Source organism: Muscardinus avellanarius, assembly GCF_963383645.1.
Source record: "Muscardinus avellanarius genome assembly, chromosome: 3".
In the NCBI taxonomy this organism is placed as follows: domain Eukaryota; kingdom Metazoa; phylum Chordata; class Mammalia; order Rodentia; family Gliridae; genus Muscardinus; species Muscardinus avellanarius.
In genome coordinates, this window is record NC_137788.1 from 14674597 (window position 1) to 14697400 (window position 22804).

The following is a 22804-nucleotide window of genomic DNA, read 5'->3' on the forward strand; positions in this document are numbered from 1 at the left end:
CAGGTGAACGCGGGGAACTGCAGGCCAGCGGCTCCGCGCAGTCCCCCGTGAGAGCCACGCCACTCACCCAGCAGCGGAGCCCATGGCCTGGGGCTCAGTGCCCCAGCTGACCTGCAACCTGCACAGCCAAGCAGGGCCCGCCAGGCAAGGGTTGAGCCCCCATCCTGGGTTGCCTGTTGTTGTTGTTTTAGGTACTGGGGACTGAATCCAGGGGCATTCTACCTCTGAGCTACAACCCCAGCCCTTTTTATTTTATAACAGGGTCTCACTGCCAGGCGTGGTGGCGCACGCTTGTCATCCCCGCGCTCGGGAGGCTGAGACAGGAGGATCGCACGGGTTCGAAGCCAGCCTCAGCTACTTAGTGAGGCCCTCAGCAACTTAGTGAGACCCTGTTTCCAAATAAAATATAAAAATAGGTCTGGGAGTATAGCCCGGAGGTAGAAAGCCTCTGGGTTCCACCCCCCCAGTACCACAAAAAAATAAAATAAAAATAAATAAAATAAAACAGGGTCTCACTACAATGCCGAGGGTCTAGCTAAGGTGCCGAGGCTGGCCTTGAATTTGTGCTCTTCCTGTCTCAGCCTCTCAAGTACTATGAATACAGGCATGGGCCACCGTGCCCAGCTCCATCCTGGGATTAAAACAAAGCTCAACAACTTTGAGCCAAGTTACCTGCCCAGGGCTTAGTCTTCTCTCTGGTACAGTGGGGGAGAGCAGCCCCCAGACGGATTAAATGAGGATGAACTCATACAAAGGAGCTCTGTGTGGGGTGAAAAGAAAGCAGAGAAGCCAGCATGGCAGCAAATGTCTAATCCCAGAGACTCAGGAAGCTGAGGCAGGAGGATCACGAGTTTGAGACCAGCCTAGACCATTTAGTGAGACCCTGTCTCAAAATAAAAAATTAAAAGGGTGAGGGTGTAGCTCAGTGGCAGAATGCCTGAGTTCAATCCACAGCCCCGAAAACACACACACACGATCCTAGGACATGAGCAAGGGACACTCACAAGTCCAATACTTGAGAGGCTAAGAGAGGAAGATTGCAGGTTCGCAGCCACCCTCAGCACTCAGGTGAGACCCTCCCAACTTAGTGAGACCCTGCTTCAAAATAACGAATAAAGCCGGGTGTGGTGGCCCACGCTTGTAATCCCAAGCATTTGGGAGGCTGAGACAGGAGGATGTGGTTTGTGGACAGCCTCAGCTACTCGTGAGGCCCTCTACAACTCAGTGAGACCCCATTTCAAAATAAAGACTTAAAAAATTGGGCTGGAGTATAGCTTGGAGGTAGAATGCCCCTGGGTTCCATTCCCAGTGCCACAAAAGGAAGAAAAAGAAAGAAAGAAAGAAAGAAAGAAAGAAAGAAAGAAAGAAAGAAAGAAAGAAAGAAAGTCCAAGGCTAGCCTCAGCAACTTAGCAAGACCCTGTCTAAAAGAAAAGAAAAGAAATTTTAAAAGGGCCAGGTGTAGCTAAGAGGAGAGCCCCCTCTGGGTTCAATCCCCAGTATATTAAAAAAAAAAAGTTTCAGGCCTCCCATTAATGAGAAGCCGAAGCTCAGGGGGGCAAAGGGAGGTGCCCAAGGTCACACAGCCAGCCAGGGCTCTGCGCAGCCCCCCAGCCTGTGTGCTTCCTACCCTACCACAGGCAAAGGGAGGAGGGCATTCCTGCACCATCCCGGGAGGACACGGAAAGAGCGATAGGAACCTGCCAATTACACGTGGGGCTTGTGCAACGAGGAGGGGGCTGGCTGGGACCGGTGATTAGACGGCACTGGCTCGTGCCAGGAGAGGGATTAGTGACTAAACGCAGCTCAAGGGGATGGACTCACTTCTTAATGCCACCATCCTGTCGTCATGGCAGGCCTGGCATTCGATTTGACACAAGCCAGCGGGGAGGGCGAGGTGGCGCTACGCACCCCCACCCGACAGGCACAAGGGCGTTCGTTCCCCACCTGTCCAACAAGCCAGGATCCTCTCAGGGGGAGAAAAGTTGGTCCCCCCCGTAATCGCAGGGTGGGGGGTGGCGAAACGGAGCAAAGACTCCCAGGCAACTTTCTGCGTGGAAAAGCCCCCTGCAGAGCATCTTCTGGGAGCCTCTTATTTCTTCGTCCCCATTCTGCAGATAGGGAAACTGAGGCCCCCAGAGGGGAGGTGACTGGCTCCGGCCACAAATCAGTTAACATTATAAATTGCTAGCACGCACCAGGCACTATTAACTCCATCTTCCCAGCAACCTTATGAAGTCAGTATTATCACGCTGACTTGTGTGTGTGTGTGTGTGTGTGTGTGTGTGTGTGTGTGTGTGTGTGTATGTGTGTGTGGTAGTGGGGATGGAACCCAGAGGCAGTCTAACTCCGAGCCACACCTCAGCCCTATTTTTTATTCTTTATTTTGAAACAAGGTCTCACTCAGTTGCTGAGGGCCACAAACCTGTGATCCTCCTCTCTCAGCTCCCAAGTACTGGGATTACAAGCGTGGGCCACCATGCCCGGCATTATCACTCCCATCTTCAAGATGAGCAAACTGAGGACTGGGGGAAGAAAGCAAACTGCCCAAGGCCACAGCTCAGGAGGGGCAGACCAGGCCTGGAATCCGTCTGCCTCTGGAGGCCACACTCAGACCCATATGGCTTCCGCTTGGTGCTTGCGCACCAAGTGTCCCGGGCTGGGTGAGAACCAGGCCTGTCTGATCCCAAAGCCCACACTTACTTCCCTGAGCCAGGGATCCTTACCTGGGAGGGAGAAGGTCAAGGAGGGTGCGCCTGTCTCCCAGGGTTCACAAAGGACCCGAGTTGTACCCCACAATCCTGCGTGAAGGGCTGCAGACCCCATCTGGCTGCCAGGCTGGGCGCTGCCCAGGTGGTCCCTGTGTGGTCCCATTGGCCTGGCCCCCACAGCAGCAGCAGGGCAGAGCCCAGGGCCTTGGACAGGAGTCCCAGAGGGCCACCGGGAGGCTGCCAGGAGCCGACCCAGAGCAAGGCAGGCCACCAGCTCCTGCCATGCTAAGGGACCAGCACGCTCTTCTTCCCAACCCAAACTCGCCTGGGGACTCTCCCGCCCTGGGATTTGGTCCTCCAGCCACAGGCTCCCTGGCGTGGACACAGTGAGAAGCCAGAAGAGGGACGGTCTAAGACAGAGGGAAAATAAGGAGCCAGCCCGAGGGCAGGCAAGAAGCCACCTGCGCCTGTGCCCCCGCCATCCCTAAGCACTGTGACATCAGACATACCCGGATGCCCGCGCCTTGGCTGGTTCTCTGACAGGTGACCTTACCGCTCTGGGCCTCCCGGTGACAGTTGTACCTACCTCACTGGACCGCCAGGCTACTGAGTACGCCAACTCTTAGCGGGTTCCTTTTAGCAGCAGCCCCCTTCTAGCTGCTGGGAGGCCGACACAGTGCCAGGCCCCAACCTGGCTAAAACGCCCCTCCTCCCCTGGTGGACCTGGGGAGCTGTCTGGTGTCCTGAGTCTCCAGCTGTCTGGCACACGGCAGGCTCTCGCGCGTATTTACTGGACGAATGAGCGGGTGAGCTGGAGCCACGGGGCAGAGCAGCAGGCAGGGTCCAGGCCTGAGTCTTCTCTGCCTGCGCGGGCTCACCGTGTGACCCTGAGCCTGGCCCCGCACCCCTCTGGGCCCATCTGCACAAGGAAACACAGACTCTCCTACCTCGGGAGACCCCGAATACCAGCTACACCAGGGCGGTAGAGAGTGTGGCCGGAGGACAGCCTGAGGAGGTGGCCCTTTCCCAAGTGGCTTGGCCTTGCAGGGACAGATAGTGGGATCCAGGCACACCCCAACAGGCCCGCAAGGCGGCAGGCAGGCCTCCTCCTGGTGACTTTGCCTTGGGACAGATGGGACACAGTGTGGTGTCTGTCGGGCCAGATGGCCTGGCTAGCCCAAGAGCCCAGGACACCAGCTGGGCGTCCAGCCCTGGAAGGCAGAACTGCTTAACCCCTTCCTGTCCCGGCCGCAGGAGCGGGTGTCCCCTCTGCACTTCAGTTCCTGATGAGGGGCCTCCCTGGAGCTGAAAGGAAGGCTGGGAGGCGGCTGGGAGCCTCAGTTCAGCTCAGCTCCGAGGGCAGCCCTGGAGCACCAGGAATCCTCCAGCCCTAGGGTCAGCAGCTGAGGGCCCTGACTCCTGGCCCAGGAGCCCCAGGAGCCACGTGGACTGGCACAGGGGACCACCAGCCACCTTTACAAACCTGGAAAGTCCAGCCCCCCCCCCACATGAACAGCAGAAAGACTGCTGCCCCGTGAAACAGGATGCCCCACTCTGCTGCCTGGCTAAATGGCCTGGGGCTGTGGGTCAAGCTCTCTGGGCCTCAGTTTCCCCATCCAGAAAAGTGGGGCTCCAGGGTCCTTCCGGTTGGGAGGGCTGTATGACTCCAGGAGAAGGAACGTGCCTCCGCAGGAGCTGGCGGGACCCTGAGGGACCAGCCAGATCTTCCCACACAGAGCGTGCCCCGGCTCGCATCTGAGTCAAGACACAGGCCCTCATGGAGGGTGAGAACAGAGGTGCCGCAGGGACGGAGCGGGCACGCGCCCAGGCCCAGAGAGGTGCGGTGCTGCCTGGAGCACCCCCCCCCAGAAAGCTGATGCCCACCCCCGCCCCCACCCTGGTTTCCCTAAGCGAGGAGAAGTGCAGCTTTGTGCAGGATTCTGGCCGGAGACCGAGAGGCACTTCCCGATGGGAAAGGACACCGGAAGGCCCCTCGGGGGTAGGCTCTGGAATGCTCTTCTGTGGCGGGAAGATATTCAAGCTGCATTCGCAATGATCCCAGCCACAAAGTAAGAGAGAATCCAATGACCTCCGGAGACCCCCAGGGACGGCCAGCCAGTGTCCAGCAAGGAACTGTCAGTCCTCGAGGCTCGGCCGACCTGGCTTTACGGATGGGCAAGGGGGACATCTCAGGGCAGAACACAGCCAAGGGTGGCCCAGCTGGCAGCGCGGAGCAGAGGTTGAAGATTCCAGAAAAGCCCAAGAGCGCATCAGAACGAGGGTGTGGGGGCTGGGTTTGAGGGGTGCCAGCCAGGAATGGGAAGTGAGAGCACCGGGCCTGGGCCCGTGGGCCTGAACCGAGCCCCAGCTCTGCCACCAACTTGCTGTGCAGCATCTTCCAGGTCCCTGCCTGCTCTGATAAAAGGAGGTGAGGGGGCCAAACAGCTGCTAGAGCCCCTTCCAGCCCCATTTGGGAGTCACCTGGAGCGCCCTAGGAACTGGCACGCTGCCGCTCCAACCCAAGCACAGGACCTGAGCACGGGCGCCCAGAAGGTGCTGGGTGGTGAGTGGCTGAATTAACCAGTGAAATTGTGAAAGAGAAAGAGGAGAGCAGAGGTCATAGCTGCCCCAGGCCTCCCAGGAACCACTTTCCAATGACTCCAGCACCTAATCCCTTCTTGAACTTGTGCCTACGGGTGCACACACCTACACACACAGACCACGTATGCCACACACGCTCTGAGCACGGCGACTCGACTCTGAGTCCCGAGAGAAAAGAAGGCTCCGAGCCAGGAGGGCACCCGCTCCCGCCTCACTGGCATTCTGAGGCCCCGCCCAAGGCCAGATGTGAAATGACACTGGTGCTGCTGGAACCCAGAGGGGACCCGGGAAGCCAGAGACCCGAGGGCATGGCCGGCCCTGCTGCATGACGAGTCCCAAGCCATTTCGCCTTCTGAGACTCAGTTTCCCCCCCGTACGATGGGCACAGGGATGGCCACCTTTCGGAGAGCATGTCTGCCCGGCTCTGAGCACCACTGGGGGAGGGAGCAGTCTGGGTGCGGTTGGGTCTGAGGTCCTGCCACCTCCCTGGGGCAGCTGAGGGCACACCAGGCCTCCCTGGCCTCCTGCGCTCCTCCACTGGGTCCTGCAATCAATCCCTTCCACCTGGTTCCCACCTGGGGGGTGGCATGCCTGGACTTAAGCCCAGAGACACGACAAAGCAGCCTTTGTCTCACAGCCGAAACCCTAAGCCACTGCCCTGACGTCAACCTGAAGGAACAATGGCCAGCCAGCCTTCAGTGACACCATGGCCAGGACCAGGGCCAGGGCTGAGCTTCCCCGCCCTGGAAGAGGCCTCTAGGAGAGGAAACCCATGCAGGCCCACCCACCTGGCTGTCCTGTCCTGAACCCCAGGCTCCCAGCTCCCGCATCTCAGCCCCGGGAAGAGGGCGGGAAACATGAGCCCACGTCTCTGCCTGGCACAGCGAGCCTGCGGTGAGGTGGGGAGTCCTCTGGGTGTGCAGCTGGCCAGCTCTGGGTTCAAACCCCAGCGGCCCTGCCTCACAGAGAGCCCTGGGACTAGTGACAGCGCCGCCAGGGGATGCTTCTACAGCCCCATGGAGTGGGCCGTGACAGCCGTGATGCCCAGGACGCACTCCTCTGTTGTGGCCACCTGGAAGCCACAGGCTCTGGGACACAGCCCTGAATGCTGGGCCTTGCCCTCCTGGTCACCTGCGGGGACAGTCAGCTAGGGAGGCGAGGGGACGTGACCTCCTTGCTGGCTGGGCGCGCTGCTCTGCAGACAGAAGGGGGAGGGAGGCCGTTCTCACTGTGCCGGCCACACTTAGCCACCTCACTGGATCCTGTGACAACCTCATGGGCTACAGTCCGCCGCACTCTACGGATGAGAGAACTGAGGCTTGGGCAGCGATGTGAGTGCGTGCGGTGGGTCTCAGCCCTACCCGGACCCAGCCCCACAGGAGCTGAGGGACAGCAAGCAAAGCAGTTACTTTCTAATTACTTTTTGTTTTATTTATTTATTTATTTATCTTTGCACTACTGGGGGTGGAGCCCAGGGGCATTCTACCTCCGAGCTATACCCCCGGCCCTGTATTTTTATTCTTTATTTGGAAACAGGGTCTCACTGAGTTGCAAAGGGCCTAAGTAGTAGCTGAGGCTGTCCGTGAATCCCGATCCTCCTGTCTCAGCCTCCCAAATGCACGCACCACCACGCCCGGCTTTCTAATTACTTTTGAATTCCGAACAGCTTAACTGTGCCTTAAGGCCCAAGAAGGACCCACCGACAAGCTGGAGGTCCCTGACACTTGGTATCCGGCTAATGCGGTTTTGCCAGACGCCACCTGCAGCGCTCGGGCCTCCAGCTGCCCAGGATGTCGTTGATGGTGGTGTTTCCTTTAAAGGCAGGTGTAAGGCCAATTGTCATTTAACCTAAAAACAGACCCAAAGGTGCTGTGGCTCAGGCCACATGCCCAGGAGGGTGGTGGTGGGGACCGGCTGTTGGGGCTCGCCCTACACCAGCATTCCAGGCAATGTCCTCAGCACTGCAACCCCGAGGCTCAGGCCAACGCTGGGCCCGCCCCGACCCTGGCTCATCATCAGCCCTGCGGGTCTCACCGTCCCACTTTATACAAGAGGACGGTGGCACAGAGAAAGACACAGCCGCTCACGCGGCTGGCAGATGGGACGCAGGTCAGTCACCACCCCAGGACCCCAGAGCCAGGCCAAGACTGCTGAGTGAGTGCCCTTGGCTCTGAGGAGACAAACCCCACGGGTGACCTCGGCAGTGCCTTCTAGAGGCTCGGGGGCCACCCTGCCATGCATGCAGAGTGCCCGTCTGTGGAGGAGCGGACCCCACTTCACACTGGGCGGCTCCCAGGGGTGCCTCTGGCTCCTGGAGCTCACGACTCTCCTCCTTCAAGCAACCGCAGGCCCCGGAAGGAGCCCCTGGCTCGGTGGCTGCAGTGGAGCGCTGCTGGGGCAGGTAGGAGGACCCGGGTCCACCCTCCCCTGGCCTGCGGCCTCCAGGGAGCTGCACTCCTGTGGGCCTCGATTTTCTCATCTGTAAAACGGTCATGGGTGTATGAGTGAGGACAGAGAGAGAACACAGAAAGATGAACTCTCAGGTCTTTTAAAAAGGCAGAAGGCACATCTGTTGGGATGGTAGGAAATGGCTTTGCTGCGGGGCAGGAGAAAGTGGGGTTGAGGGAGCAGAGAGGGGCAGGTCGGCAGGCCGGGAGGGTCAGCACGCAGCCCGGGTCCCCTCACTCCTCACCCGAGGCCTCAGTGGCCGGCACTGAACCCCAAGAGTTGGCAGCAAGTGTTCCCACTAGCCCGGCCGCCTCCCTGCCCGGCCAGGACATTAGGACCCAGCCCACAGTGCAAGGGATCCTGACGGTGAGGGCTCCGGATCCTCAGGGTACAGACAGAGAGAGGCTCCCGACATGTGCTCACCTGCACACACACATCCAAGACACACACATACACCAAGATTTGCAGAGCCCCAGTCCCTCCACCTGGGACACCCTTCCTCTTCCCCTTCTATTCTGACTGGACCTTCAAAACACAACCCAAGTATTGTCTCCTCCAGGAAGTCTTCCTTGACTGGTCCTACACTGGCTCAGCTGCTTGCTGGAATCCTGAGGTTTGGGGCACCCCAGGGTCTCACCAATGTCCCCCAGAGCTCCAGGACCCTCTGGTACTGACTTTGCAATAAACTTCCCCCAAAGCTTCTACTGGCCCCCAAGAGGCCATCTGCCCATTACCACAGTGGGCCAGGGACAAAAAGGGGGCCAGGGACCCTGGGAAGATGTAGTGACCCTGCCAAGAGTGGAGCCTGTCTGCCGGGAACCTCACCAAGTCCACTTAGACCAGCACTCTGCCCTCCCCCAAATGGCCAGCGGGCGGCAGGGAGCCAAGAACTGTCTTAAATAACCCAAGCAATAAAAGTGGCCAATTAAGAGGCGGAAGGCAACATCTCCAGACGGGCGGTGACCGTGGGACCTGCACATCCCGCAGTCAGGGCACACACACCCCTGGAGCAGCCTTGGAGAGCAGAAACCTGAGGGACAGCTCAGAGCCAGGCCCCGCCCGGCCAGGCTCCAGGCCCGCCCGGCTCTTCATGCCAGGAGCCCGGCTGTGATGACACGGGGCAGTTGCCAGGCCTGAACACCATTCCATTGCCTTCTCCAGCAATCCATGCAAGAGGGTGAGCCTCTGCTTCCAGGTAGGGAAACAGGCACTGAGAAGCCAAGTGCCTCTCCAGGGTGGTGTCTAATATGCAGGAGAGACACCAGCTTCTTTCTGTCCAAGCCTATCCCGGCAGGTCTCAGGACCCAGGGGAGGCAGGACTGCAAGGGCAGAGGGGTCAAGGCGATCACTTCAAGGAGCCCGGGCTGCAGAGGAAGGGGGTGTGCACCTGGCCCAGGGCTGCAGGGGAAGGGGGTGTGCACCTGGCCCAGGGCTGCAGGGGAAGGGGGTGTGCACCTGGCCCAGGGCTGCAGGGGCAGGGGTTGTGCACCTGGCCCAGGGCTTCCGGTCACTCATCCCCCATGGGCGCTGCACTCGCCAGTTTACACGGTGCTTCTGTTAGTCTTCCAAACAGCCTGGTGAGACAAGACTGCCGAGCTGCTTTTGCAGACGTGAAAACCTGAGGCTCACAGCAGGGGAGCTGCTGGCGATGGGCACGGCATGCACAAATGTGGGGTCAGGGGTCTGACTCCCTGGGTTCAAATCTCAGCCCGCCACTTTCAAGCTGTGTGTTGGCCCATTTCCCTCTACTGTCTCCGTGCTCAATATCAGCGTCTCCAAAACGGGCCAATGGTGAAGGCCAGCTCAGGAGGCTGGGTCAGTCTGAAATCCACAGATGAAACGTGTGGAAATTGCTCTGAACAGAGCCTGGCAAAGGGCTCATGCTGTGTGAATATCTGCCTAAGAAATTAACTCATAAACGTTCACTGGGCTCCTGGTAGGCGCAGCACTATTTCAGCAGGTACTGGTCATGTGACATGACACATCCGCCCGTGTGCCCAGACCCGGAGCTGCAGCAGGGGCTGTGTCTACTTCCCCCGGTGCCCAGCACGGGCCGTGTCTACTTCCCCCGGTGCCCAGCACAGGCCTGGCACTTGGTGGGTGCTCAGTCCTGAGAACAACACAACTTTGGCTTCTCCGCCCTCACACCCCGCAGTCTCAATTTCCTCTTATAAAGAGGCATAAAATGACGGTCACAGGTTCCCTGGGCCCTGTGAAGTTCACAGTGCTGACCAAAAGCAAAAGATAGGAAGTCCCCAGCCCGGGCGGAGGCCGCATTCACCCTGCCCAGAGTGCCCAACGCAACCCCTGCTTGATACCAGCTGTAAGAACCCTGGTCACAAATCTGGAGATGTTAGGAGCCAGGCAGAACAAAAGGAGCGTTAACCTAGACCTAGCGCAGGGCTCACAGCCAGCCTGGCTTTGCTACGGACCTGGGGCCACGTTGCTTCTCCCCGGGGAGCTTGGTTTCCACCCTGTGTTGCTGTGAGGGCTTTCGCTGAGACCACATGGGACGCCACAGGCTCATGCCAGCCTGGGGGTGCCGCCCTCCGTGGCTGACCAAGAGCCCCCTCCCAGGTGCTACCCCTGCCCAGGGCCTCGGGCTCCTCTCCAAGGAGCACAGGGTCTGAACGGTGTTCCATCAGGGCTCCATCAGGGCCTCAGGCTACGTGCAAAGAGTGAGTGATCCAGACAGGCCTGCTGCTACGGTGGCTCCGAAGCCTCATCCGCCTGCCACAGCCAGTGATTCACTTGCTCTCAAGAAATAATTAACGTAGGCCAGGCTTGGTGGTGCACGCTTGTAATCCCAGTCCTTGGGAGGCTGAGACAAGTGGATCGTAGGTTCGAGGCCAGCCTCAACTTAGTGAGGCTTTCTACAACTTAGTGAGACCTTGTTTTAAAATAAGTAATAAAAAATAGGGCTGGGGGTGTAGCTCAGAGGTAGAATGCCCCTAAATTCAATCCCTAGTACTGCAAAAAAAAAAAAAAAAAAAAAAAAAGGAAAGAAAGAATTCCCGTAAAATGATAGCAGGACGTCTCCCCTGTGCGGCAGCCACCTCCTGTTCTGCCACCCACGGTGGTAACGCTGTGACTGGCAGCAGGGAGACCCTGCTCCTGGGCCCAGCTCATCCGGGGCAGCCTTCAAGTGGCATGCGGCAAGGCCACCACCCTGGTAGCACACTCGGCTTGCAGTCTAGAAGCCCAGACAGGATTCCCCGTGAGATCTGGGGCAGATGTCTTCACCTCGGTGGGTAAAATAAGTATAATCAATGGCCACCTCTTGAGGTCACTCTACTTATAATCACGTATTGACAGATGCCATCACAGAGCCTGGCAGCCCTGGATGCTGGATAAAGGCCCCTGTTGAGTCACACTTTGAAACACACTTTTCCACAATGTTGTTTTGCTGCGGTGGTACTAGAGATTGAGACCAGGGACCTTCTATCTCCAAACTATACCCCCAGCCCTATTATTTATTTATTTATTCATCCATTCACTCATTCATTCTTTGAAACAGGGCCTTGCTAAGTTGCTGGGGCTGACCTCAAACCGGTGATCCTCCTGTCTCAGCCTCCTCCCGTCTCAGTCTCCCAGGTACTGGGATTATAGGTGTGCGCCACCACGCCCAGATTCCACAATATTTTCCTAACACATTACTTCAATTGATTTCTACATCCACCCTGGGGAAGCAGAACTCATAAGAAACCATACCCCCATTGTATCGAGCAACAGACTGGGGTGTAAGAAAACATCATGGCACGGGCAGGACCCAGCCCACTCTGGCAAGGTCACTGAGAAAACACCGTCTTCCGGAGGCTCCGGGCAAGCCCACCTCCCCACTGTGCCCACCCCCAGGCGGGCAAGCATGGGCAAGGGCTGAATGGGCCCCTCGCCACCGCCCAGAATCTTGGCCAGGCCACGGCCCTCGAGAGAACCAGCTCCCTCGCTGGTTTCTTGTTGGGTGACAGCTACCTTCTGTTGTACCAGAATGAGAAACCACATCCCGCCAAGGAAGCCAAGCACCCAGAGCCCGGCGTGGGCGGGAGGGCGCTACCCTGCTGAGCTAACAGAGTGTCCCAAACCTTCACCAGCCTCCCTGCTGGCCGGATTCCCCCGAGCACCTCACAGGCTGGCAATGCCCAGCAGGCTGCAAACCCACAAAGGCTGCGGGCGATGGGCGTAGCCCCCGCAGAGACCTGGCACAGCTTCCCCTCCGCCCTGCAAAACTTTCCCACGCTACTCTCTTGTGGAACTTTACCGTAAACACACAACATGCTTCATGAGCCCACTGATGCCTGCCACATGCCCATTTTACAGATGAGGAGCCTGCGACTCAGGGAGACAGAGTACATATATAGTGTAAACCCACCAAATGTATCAGCTTCTCACCAATACACTGTACACAAGCATCTGGCACAGGTGTTCACTCAAATGCACTGAGCTGAGCAGGGTGCAGTGGTGCACCAGTACTTGGGAGGCTGAAACAGGAGGATTGCAGATTTAAAGTCAGTGTGTGCTAAGTTAACAAGGCCCTGTTTCAAATTTATTTATTTATTTATTTATTTATTTATTTATTTTTGTGTGGGTATGAGGGTGAAAACCAGGGGCATTCAACCTCCAAGCTACACCCCCGGCCCTATTTTTTATTCTTTATTTTGAAACAGGGTCTCACTAAATTACAGAGGGCCTCACTAAGTAGCTGAGGCTGTCCGTGACCAGCACCGCGATCCTCCAGTCTCAGCCTCCCGAATTCTGGGATTCTAAGCATGTGCCACCATGCCCAGCTCAAATAATAAAAAAAAAAAGTGTTTTGTTTTGTTTTAAGGGCTGGGGTGTAGTTCAGAAGCAAAATGCCCAGTACCATGAACTCACTGGGCTGATGTATTGGGGTGGAAGCCGGGTCTTCTGACTCCAAGTGCAAATCCTTCCCTCCCGGCACAAACAGATTCCTGGATGCAGAGTTCTTGCCCCTTCCCTCCTGGGTGCCGACTATCACACAACAGCCAGACATGGGGTCCTGCCCTGAAGCACAAATATTTACCCAGCATGGACTCTGGCCGCCCTGGAGCACCAGAAGAAAGACCGGGAGCTGGCTCCCACAGAACTCTCAGTCCACGGGGGAGCAGACACAGTCCAGGCAGTCCCGATCCGGGGTGTGGGGCTGCCCTGCAGGAGGAGATGGACTCTCAGAATGGAAGAAGCCAGGTATGGTGGCGCATGCCTGTAACGCCAGTACTTGGGAGGCTGAGACAGGAGGATGGCAAGTTTGAGACCAGCCTCAGCAACTTTAGTGAGACTTCTTGCAACCTACAGAGGCCATGTCTCAAAACAAAAAATAAAAAATAAAAAAAGTGCTAGTGCTGGAGGTATGGCTTGGAGGTAGAATGCCTCTGGGTTCAATTTCCAGGACAATGGCAGCAAAAAAGAAGAGGAGAAGGGGAAGAAAGGAGGGGAAGAGGCGCCCATTCCTGACCCTGAGAGCGGCCACAGCAGGGCCGCACCTTTCCCTGTCCAGGCCTTCCATCGGCCTCCGGTGCCACTGGTATAGAGCAGGGCTTGAATCAATGCTGCTAAATGGAAGTCGAGGCCTCTGGCTGCGGCCAAGGGCACACTGAATTCTGGCTTACGTCTATGTCCTTCAAACACTGACACGTGTGGGGATCTGGCCATGGACTAGAAAACACAGCCTGTGGGGGTGGGGAGATGTGTGTGTGTGTGTGTGTGTGTGTGTGTGTGTGTGTGTGTGTGTGTAACTGTGCACACTGGGGGGGGGCATCCGGAGGGCCGAGGCAGAGCCCCGCCCCGCCTCGCATTCCTCAGAGAAGGAATCTTCGGTGTCAGCTGTCTCTCTCCGGTCCTTTCTTTTCTGGGACTTCACTCCCACCCCTCCCTGGAGCTTGAGACTCTGAGAATCCTTCCCAAAGCCGTCCCCAGGGTACACGCCCGCCTGGCAGGGGGTGGGGGGGACAAGGGGACTCAGTAACTCGGGAGTGGGGGGGAACTGAGGACCTGGATGGAGGGGTTTGGGGGCCTTCCTTTTACAGGAGGTTAGGAGGAAGGGCCCTGAGGAAGCCAGAGATTTCCAGAGACACAAATCAAGTGCTTGGAGCAGGCCTGGAGATGCGGGACAAAGAGGCAGCCCTTCTTCTCCCCGCCCCCAGCACCATCTCTGGCGCCTTCCAAGGGACACTGAGCAGCGATGTGTCCTGAAATGGACTTGTTGGGTAGCCCAGGGCTGTGCCAGAAATCCTCATAAATTAAGGGAACAGACTTTGCCAGAGGAAGCGGGTGGGCTGGCGTGGAGAACATCCCAAAAGCCCACCAGCCTCCCTGCCCCCCGGGGGGAGGGCTAACACAGGAGTCATTTATTCCTCCCTAATTCCTGGGGAGCCACAGCAGAATCCCTAGGTACAGAGGAGGGAGCAGTGGCTCAGGCAGCTCAGAGAGGCCAAGCGACTTGCCCTTAGTCACACAGACAGTGGCAGGGCTGGGATTCCAACCAGCCCAGGCCTCCTCACTGGGAAGTCAGGAATAAAGATTCCATACCAACGGAAGTTTCAGAAATAATGACAGCGTCCACGGAAGCGACAGCTTTCTGGGGCAGTCTCTGGGCGTTGGGGCATGCAGGGGCCAGCACCCACCTGCTCAAGAGCCTCGCTGGGGAGTGGTGGGAAAAGGCAGGGGACAGAGCAGCTGACCCTCTCCTCACCCCTTTTCAGAGACCTCCACCCTGGCTAGAAGCCCAGCCCCTTCCCCTTCCGTTCTGGCTCAAGGTCAGAAAGAGCTGTTGCAGAAGTCCCTCCCATCTCAGAAGGGGGCTTTAAAAAAAAATGCTTAAAACAGACACAGAAAAAAGTGGAGAGAGCTTTTCCAAGGCCTGATAGCAGGTGAACGGTCAGGGGAGGAAAGCTCTGAATGGCAGATGAGAGGTCCGCCCAGTTCTTTTGCTGTACGGGTCCCTCTGGGCCTCAGTTTCCTTTTCTCGAAAATGAAGTACACCGCTAACTTGGCGCTGTTTTCAAACAGAAACTCCCTGGGACTATTATCTGGGTATCAGACAGAAACAGAGCTGCTGGTTGACGTGGGTCAAATCTCAGGGGCTCAGTCTCCCCACACCCCCAAAATCTCTCCAAGGCATCCTGCTGTGGGCTTCGGGGCTCTGGAGGGCCCACTTGTAAACCACAGGGCCAATGGTCACGGTGGTCCCTCTGGACTCTCAGGCAACTCTCCAGACACCCCGGGGACAAAAAAGAAAGAAAAAATCTAGCCGGGGCACCTACACTTTGCAGCCGGCACGAGCAGAAATGAAGCAGCCAGCTCTGAATCACATCCACCTACCTAGTGATTATATCTTAAATATTAGTCCAGGAGGGCCACAGGGGCTCTGGACCGGGCCACCAAACCCCTTGAAAAAGTCACCCTGCTCAACAGGCTGTGAGGCCGGCACTGGGTTACCTCCCCCGCAGCCAGTCTAGAGGGAACTTTTTCTTGATGACCTCAAAGTGCGCCTGCTTCCGGAGCCAATGAAGAAGCAGGAAACTGTTTCAACAGTTCGGCCTGCTAATGGCCAGGCAGTGCTGCCCCGACCCTGAACCTGGATTCTAGTCATCTGAGGCAGAGGCAGAAGAGGAGGGGGCTGCGCCTTCTATCTCGGCAGGCAGAAAGATCAGCCGAGGCTGGGCAACTTGAGTCACAGACCCGAGGAACACTGCAAGCTGAGGGATTGCACCAAGGAGCCCCGCCATGGAAAAGTGCAGGACCCCAGGCCCAGAGAGGGCGGCACTTGGCCAGAGGTGTCACAAAGCTCAGAGAGAAAGCGCTGGAGCTGGATCCTGGGAGGATCTGGGAGTCGGTCTCCTGGATCCCAACTCAGAGGACTCTCCACCTATTTAAAGTTCAGATTCAGCGGCATCTCCCAGGGAAAAGCCCCCAGCTTGCAAACTCAGAACAGGATATTTTGGTGGCACTGGGTGGTGACAGAGTAGAGTGTTTGTTTTGGTTTCCAACTCAACGCTTGACAACCTTGTCCTCTACACAGCTTCAGTGACCACAGCTCCCCCGTGGTAAAGAGCTGGTTGGGGCGAGGGGAAACCAAAGAGGCTAGCAGCTCTGGTTTGGGTTGGAGTTTTCCAAAGCAAGGCTGGCGTATCACGGATGGACAGGAGATGGTGTTAGGTGGCACACGGGTGGCTTCTTAACCTTAAAATACAGTGCCTACGTGGGGAATGGGCAAAGTGTGGTCGGTCCATACAGTAGAACGCTGTTCAGCAATAAAAAGGAACATGGTGCACTGTGTCACGGATGAGCCTCAAAAACACTATCTAAGAGATAGTGAAAGAGGCCAGACACAAAAAACTACCTAGTGCATGAAGCCATTTATACGAAATTCCAGAAAAGGCAAATCTAGACAGCCAGGGAGCAGATCGGTGGTTGTCTGGGCTGGAGTAGGAATGGGAATTGTCTGCAAACGGGCATGAAGAATGTTTCTGGAGGGGGGGGGTGCAGCGTCCTACACCCTGACTCTGGAGATGGGTGTGCAATTTTCTGAATTTTCTAAAAAAATCACCGATAGACTTCAAATGAGTGGGTTGTGTAATATGCAAATTATACCTCAAAAAAGCTGTTACACTATTTTATGCAAGTAAATAGTACAGATGTGGCCACATACATAGGGCCACAAATCATGAAGGTAGAACCCCCAAAGCCTCCAGCTTGAACACTGAGCTACCCATCTCTGGGAGCCCCAAAGGGCTCGTGGCGGCCTCTAAGGCTGAGTTCCTACAGGAACTTTTCCTTTCCTGGCCCTTTTCCTTTTCCTTTTCCTTTTCCCTCTGTTGGCCACTGCTTGGGGTTCTGTGCTAGATGTCCTGGGAAGATCTGAAGCCTCTGGAGGCTAGCAGTCCAGGTTAAGTGCCCTGATTTCTTCTCCCAGACTGTGACTTCTCTAATGGGCAGGGGATCAGAGGGGGACTGGGAGCTCAAACTCAGACTTATATATAATCAAGACTAAAAGACCCTTTGAGATCACATAGCCCAGTGGTTTTTAAATTTTTAAAAAGTTGAATATATACTCACCCTCCTTCTCCCGGGAGGGGGAGACTGTTCTAAGAAACCCTCATACACTAATAATAAAACAGAATGGTATATGTGTACATGTGTATCGTGGACTTAAGTACATAATAGCTTCCCATTCTAAACTCAATTGATGCACTTGGTGAGGCTATTTGGGTCCATGAACACTGTGGGTGGGGACTGTGAATCAGTTTCACATCCAGTTTCTTTTACTTCTTTCTCCAGTTTTGGCTACAGAGCCTGAAAGAGATCCTGATACACACAGGTATCTCCAAACGAGGGCCAGTGTAAGCAGCCTGCGTGGGAATCCTGGAAATACTCTTCAGGTGAATGAAGAGCGGGAGGGCGGCCTTGGCACTGTCGGCATGCTTGTGGTATCCAGTAAGTCAATACCAAGAACTTAAGAGTGAGAACATTTTAGTAACTGGATTAACATCTTAACGTATTTTTAAATCCAAATTTTTATGAAATATTCGAGGAATTTCTAAAGTAATCCCCGAAGAAACCTAGGACTTTAAGGGGCACAATTAGCCCACCAGAGAAACTGAGGCCCAGGCAAGGAAGTATGCTCGCTTTGGGGAAATCCAACTCAATTTCAGAAAGGATGGGTCTTTCTAATTTACTTTTGTAAATTAGGGAGAGAAAGAGCACGCACAAAACCCGGAAAGGCTGAGAAAAAGTTACCCGCACCCCACCTGCCTCGGCTCATTCCAGGCCAGCGCCAGCAGGTGACATCACACCCACACCCTGGATGCAACCTGAACAGAACATTGCTCAATGCCAACCCATCTCGATCTAGGACGGGGCACCGTCTCTCCATCTCCTTAGTAGCCAGGTCTGAAAAGTACACGCGCACTTAAACAAACACGACGCACGCCTATGGCATGACGACGGTCAACAGCCCCAGACAGGAGGGCCCAGCCCATCCCTCCCCCAGTTTCACCATCGAAAGCAAATGCCTCTTTCCCTGGCCTGTCTGGACAAGGCTGACCTCCACGGGCAGAGGGTAGCCTCTCTATAAAAGCACCAGGTCACCCTAAGTCCTCCAGAGCAAAAGGTACCCCCGGAGAGAAGCTCCTCTCCCTTCACGGGAGATAGATGAGATGGCTTTGCATACTTCTGTGCCCCGCTGGCTTGGCGAAGCACCTCTTCTTATTAATAAGATTCTTTTAGGGGTACTGGGGACTGAAACCGGGGCCTCATACACGCTGGACCTCAGCCTTTTTATTTTTGAGACAAGTTCTCACTAAGTTGCCCAAGCTGGTCTGGGACTTGCAATCCTTCTGCCTCAGCCTCCTGAGTAACTGGGATTAAAGATGAGTCTACACACACCACACACCAGGCCCCTTGAGTTTACTTTATAACTTGCATCAGCAACTTACCATCCCCTTGGGCACAGGGGTGGATTTTACTATCCCCATTTCTCTGATGAGCAGACAGACTTCCCAGTGGTGTGTGAATCTCCCCTGCAGGCAACGGACCTGGCAAATGGCAGGCCTCCCCAGTCACCAGCCTGCTCAGTGGGAGAATACGGATGGAGGCCCACCTCCAGCCCCCTCGTCAGACTTTGAGGATGGGAGGAAAACTCCTCTGGGTTCAGAGACCTGGCTCCATGTACAGAGTTAACCATGCCTGGGAAAGCATCTCTGGTCCAGATGGCCCCTCCCCCACCCAGGCCTGAGATGCTGCAGACAGACCCCTCTCCTCTTATCAGAAAGCTGAGTAGACAGTATTGATGGTGTTGTCAGCCAGGCTGCAGGCAGGAAGCAATGGGAGTTTTCCAGCCAGGGAATCTGGGCTAGGGGGAACACACTAGCCAGGTCCTGCAAGCAGTGTGCCCCCAAGTCTCACCGCGCTAGCCAGAGACTGTGGTCTGGGCCCACCCAATGTCCAGTCTTCCGGGCCAAGATGGGGGTGGGGGTTTTTAGGGCTGAGTTCACAGGGGCTCCATAAACCACAAGATTTGGGGAGTGTGGAGAAAAGGAGGCCTTTTTTAAAAAGTTCATGACCAGTCTGATGCAGCCCAGAGAGCTGGACCTCACAGAACTGACACAAGACAGCAGACCCTGGCCCAGAGGGTACAGACAGATAATCCATTTTCACACACAGGATCTATCTCCTTTAATTCAAGGAAAAGAGAGAGCGGGCCAATTAAGAGGTTGTTTTTTTTTTTTTTTCCACCCATTGAGGGAGTAAAGCCTACCTCCCACACCCTTGGTGAAATACCTAAGCCAAGAGACAGACTGGCCAGAAGTAAAGCTACTGTGTCAAATCCTGACTTCACCACGGACTGATTAGCCAGGCCGCCTTAGGCAAGTCACTGGGCATCTCTGCACCCCGGTCTCCTCATCCGCACAGTGAGATGAGCCTGCCCCACGCTGCACGGTCCAGAGGAAGAGAGGCGACACCCACAACATCGCTGCCCTCACCGTCCGCTAGGAAACAATGTGCCGAGGTGACCCGGTGGCCAGCGCCCGCCGGGCTCAGCCTCCCGGGCTCGGAGCCCACCTGCCAGGCCCAGCCGCCCGCCCCGCCCCGCACAGGCCCCGCCCGGAGCGGCGGGGGAGGGGGCCGCGCTCACCTCCGCTTGTACTCGTCCCGCTCGCGCTTCACCTTGGCCAGCACGTTGTAGAGCGCGCGGATCTCGGGCGTGATGGTGTCGATCTGCACGCCCACGCCGTCGGGGTGCACCCACGACACCCCGGGGCCCTGCACCGTCTCCACGCCGCCGCCGCCGGTGCGCCGCACCTGCGTGTAGCTCCAGATGGTGCCGGGCAGCCGGCCGTAGTGCTGCGGGTGCGAGCCGGCGCCGGGGGGCGGGCCGCCGGGGGCCGCGCTGGCGCAGGCGCTGGCGTTGGCGTTGGAGTGGGCATGGGCAGGGGCGCCGCCGGGCGCGGGCGGCCGCAGCAGCTCGGGCCCCGTCTGCACGGCCTGCTCGCGGGAGAAGGTCTTGTAGCGCCGCCGCCGCTCGCGCTCGCTCTGCTCCTGCTCCAGCTGCTTCTCCAGCAGCCGGTTGCGCCGCTCCAGCTCGTGCACCTTGGCCAGGAAGCAGCGGAAGCGCACGTTCAGCCCCTTGAGCAGGTGGATGTTGGAGCCCAGGTCGTCCCGCAGCGCCGCCGTCACCGGGGACGGCCCGCCGCCGCCGCCGCCGCCGCCCGGGCAGCCCCCGCCGCCGCCGGGCGGGCAGCCGAAGGCCAGGGCCATCTCCCCGAACAGCAGCGAGTTCACCATGCGCCGGCCGCGCGGCTCCGGGCCCCGGGCCCGCGGCTCCAGGTGCGGCTCCAGCTCGGCGCAGGGCTCCCGGCGCGGCCGGGCCAAGGCGGGCGCGGGCTCCAGCGCGGCGGGCCGGGCGGCTCCAGATGCGCGCCAGAGGCGGCCTCCGCGGGCACGGCGGCCGCGCGGACCCCGGGCGCGAGCGGGGGGACGCGGCGGGGGAGCGAGGGTCGCGGGGCCGGCGCCGGCGCTGTCAGAGGCGCTGTGCCGGGGCCGCGGCGGCCGCGCGCGGAGGACTCCCGGCCGGCACTGCCCCCGCTGCGGAGGCCCCGCCCACTGCAGACCCGGGCCCCGCCCCCCCGCCGCCCTCTGCGGCGGTTCCGGGGCAGAGGCCCCGCCCCGAGCCGCAGGGCAGGCCCCGCCCACCGACGCGAGGCCCCGCCCACCCCGGGCTGCCCGGCGCAGTGCCGGGGCTCGCGCGGCTCTGGCTCCGCCCACACCCGGCGAGCACGCCCCCCCGGGCCGCCCCGCCAGGCTCTGATTCTTCGCCGGGGAACGTGGACCGCAGAACTGCACCAGGGACCGGGTTAGCTGGAACCGCAGAGCAAGCCCCGCCTCTTAAAGGGGCCGGCAGCCTCGGCGTGGCTCACTTGCCTCTTTTAAGGAGTCCCTCCCCCACCTCATCTGCTCGGAGGTCCTCTTTTTGACCTACCTCCGCCTCCAATCCTCCTGCCCCAAATTCCACGCGTGCAGGTGAGCGTAGCCTTAAAGGCTGGGGGGGCCACAGTATCTGAAGGTGGATCGGCACCCACCCCCTACTCCAGCCTGCCAAGATCGCCCTTCTCGGGGAGAGGCCGCACTTCCACCCGCACATCCCCCACGCGGCGGGTCCGGACTCCTCGCCGCTAGCCCTAGTCTGCCGGCCTTGTTCTGAAATCAGCCCGGGCACCGGGGCGCCGGGACACGAGGCGGGGAGGGGGGAGGTCAAGCAAAGACCCTCTGGGAGTGACACGCGCAAGCTCCCCCGGGGCTCCTCCGAGCTGCTGCGACTGGCCGCCTCCCTGCCACTGCTCACCCACAGGCAGAGATGGCAGCGGAGCCCGCAGCCGGGACCCATGTCATCCAGCTCCCTAGCTGCAGCGCGGGGGCCGAGCCAGTGAGAGGGGCACATCCATCGCGCTTTCATTCATTCACGTGTTCTCGCATCTACCACCCTAAAAGGCAAGTTCTCGGGTCTCCTGGTAGAGTCTGCGGAACCAGTTCACAAACATTAGTATAGGTCAAGTGTCTTACACTCACTTATTATGGCCATTTTATAGAAAAGTCCACCCCCTGTACCACAAAAAGAAAAGATCACTGAGACCTGAGAAGCCCCAAAGACCCCAAGAGCTGGCGAGTGCTCTGGCCAGCTTGGCACTGCATTTATCCTCATCACAAAGCTCGGGAGGGAGGTGACCCCTGCCTCTGAATACCTGTGGCTGCACCGTGTGCCTGGTAACCAGGTATGTGGCGCATTCCAGAGTCAGCCACATGTTTTGCATCGGCATTTAGTTTTTGTCTTGTCCCTGACCTGTGTGTTTGTCTGGTCTCCTTCTGTGTGAGCTTGAGGGCAGGTACCCTGTCTTACAGGGACAATGTCTTGTTCTTGGTGACAAAAGAGACACAAAGGAGACGTGGGCTTGCTTCCTGTGACACGGTGGCTGTGCTTTAGTCTGCTGTGTTTTCAATTCAGTTACAAGAGCAAACCCTTCCCGTATTTCCTTCCCTCCACCCCAGCTGTGTTCCCCGCCAAAATGGACTTGCCTTTGAGCTCCCGAAATCATCGCTCTGAAAACCTTTCTTTGCTTAACCCAACCTAGTCTGGTCACTGGTCTTTCCTCTTTATTCTACCATCTCTTGGAAGCTTTTTTTTTTTCTGACTTAAAGAATCAACCCCTTTGCCTTGATGCAAAGGGTTCTTGGACCTCCACAAGGACTGAGGACAGAACAGATAAATTATAAGCCGGGTGTGGTGGCGCACACTTGTAATCCTCGCGCTTGGGTAGTGGAGACAGGAGGGTCACGCAGGTTCGAAGCCAACCGTACTAGCTTAAGAGACCCTGCTTCCAAATAAAAATATAAAATAGGTCTGGGAGTGTAGCCCAGAGGTAGAAGGGCTTCCAGGAACCCCAGTACCACCAAAAATAAATAAATAAATAAATAAATGATAAATTGTCTTTATATTCACTAATCTCAAATGGTGTTTAGCATTTCCTTTGATTTTGGATGCAGGCAGCCAGTAGAAGTCCCTGAGATTTGGTCACTAATAGAAATCACAAACATTTTCATATCACACTACAGTTACTGCAGGTACCCTGAGATATGGTTTAAGTGACCACAACTCTGAAAGCCATATTAGACCCACCACTAAGTTTTATTAATCAGTGTATTAATAAACAAGCACATTTCTATATTACAAGTTTGGTTTGATATTTGTATTCAGCTCAATTGTTTTCACCACACACATACATTAAAAATGCATCTTTAGCCAGGCAGGTGATACATGCTTGTAATCCCAGTATTCGGGAGGCTGAGGCAAGAGGATTGCAAGTTCACAGCCAGCCTCAGCTACTTAATGAGGCCCTCCACAACTTAGTGAGACCTTGTTTCAAAATAAAAAATAAGGCTGGGGGTGTCGCTTGGAGGCAGAATGTCCCTGAGTTCAACCTCCAGTTCTGAAAAAAAAAATGCATCTTTAAAAACTATTCTGGATCCGGCGGAG

At 57.1% G+C, this 22804-nt stretch overlaps 1 protein-coding gene across 2 annotated transcripts in view; it reads right to left on the reverse strand.

Moving 5' to 3' along the window:
* IFFO2 (intermediate filament family orphan 2) overlaps nt 1-20061 on the reverse strand; it is a gene marked incomplete at both ends in the record, with an annotated part of 44413 nt that extends 24352 nt beyond the window's left edge. For both annotated transcript variants that reach the window (XM_080690689.1, XM_080690688.1), the window contains one exon: nt 19412-20061. In XM_080690689.1, coding sequence (XP_080546815.1) covers nt 19412-20061 — 650 coding nt within the window. The remainder of the gene's footprint in view (nt 1-19411) is intronic.
* Nucleotides 20062-22804: the final 2743 nt, after the last annotated feature.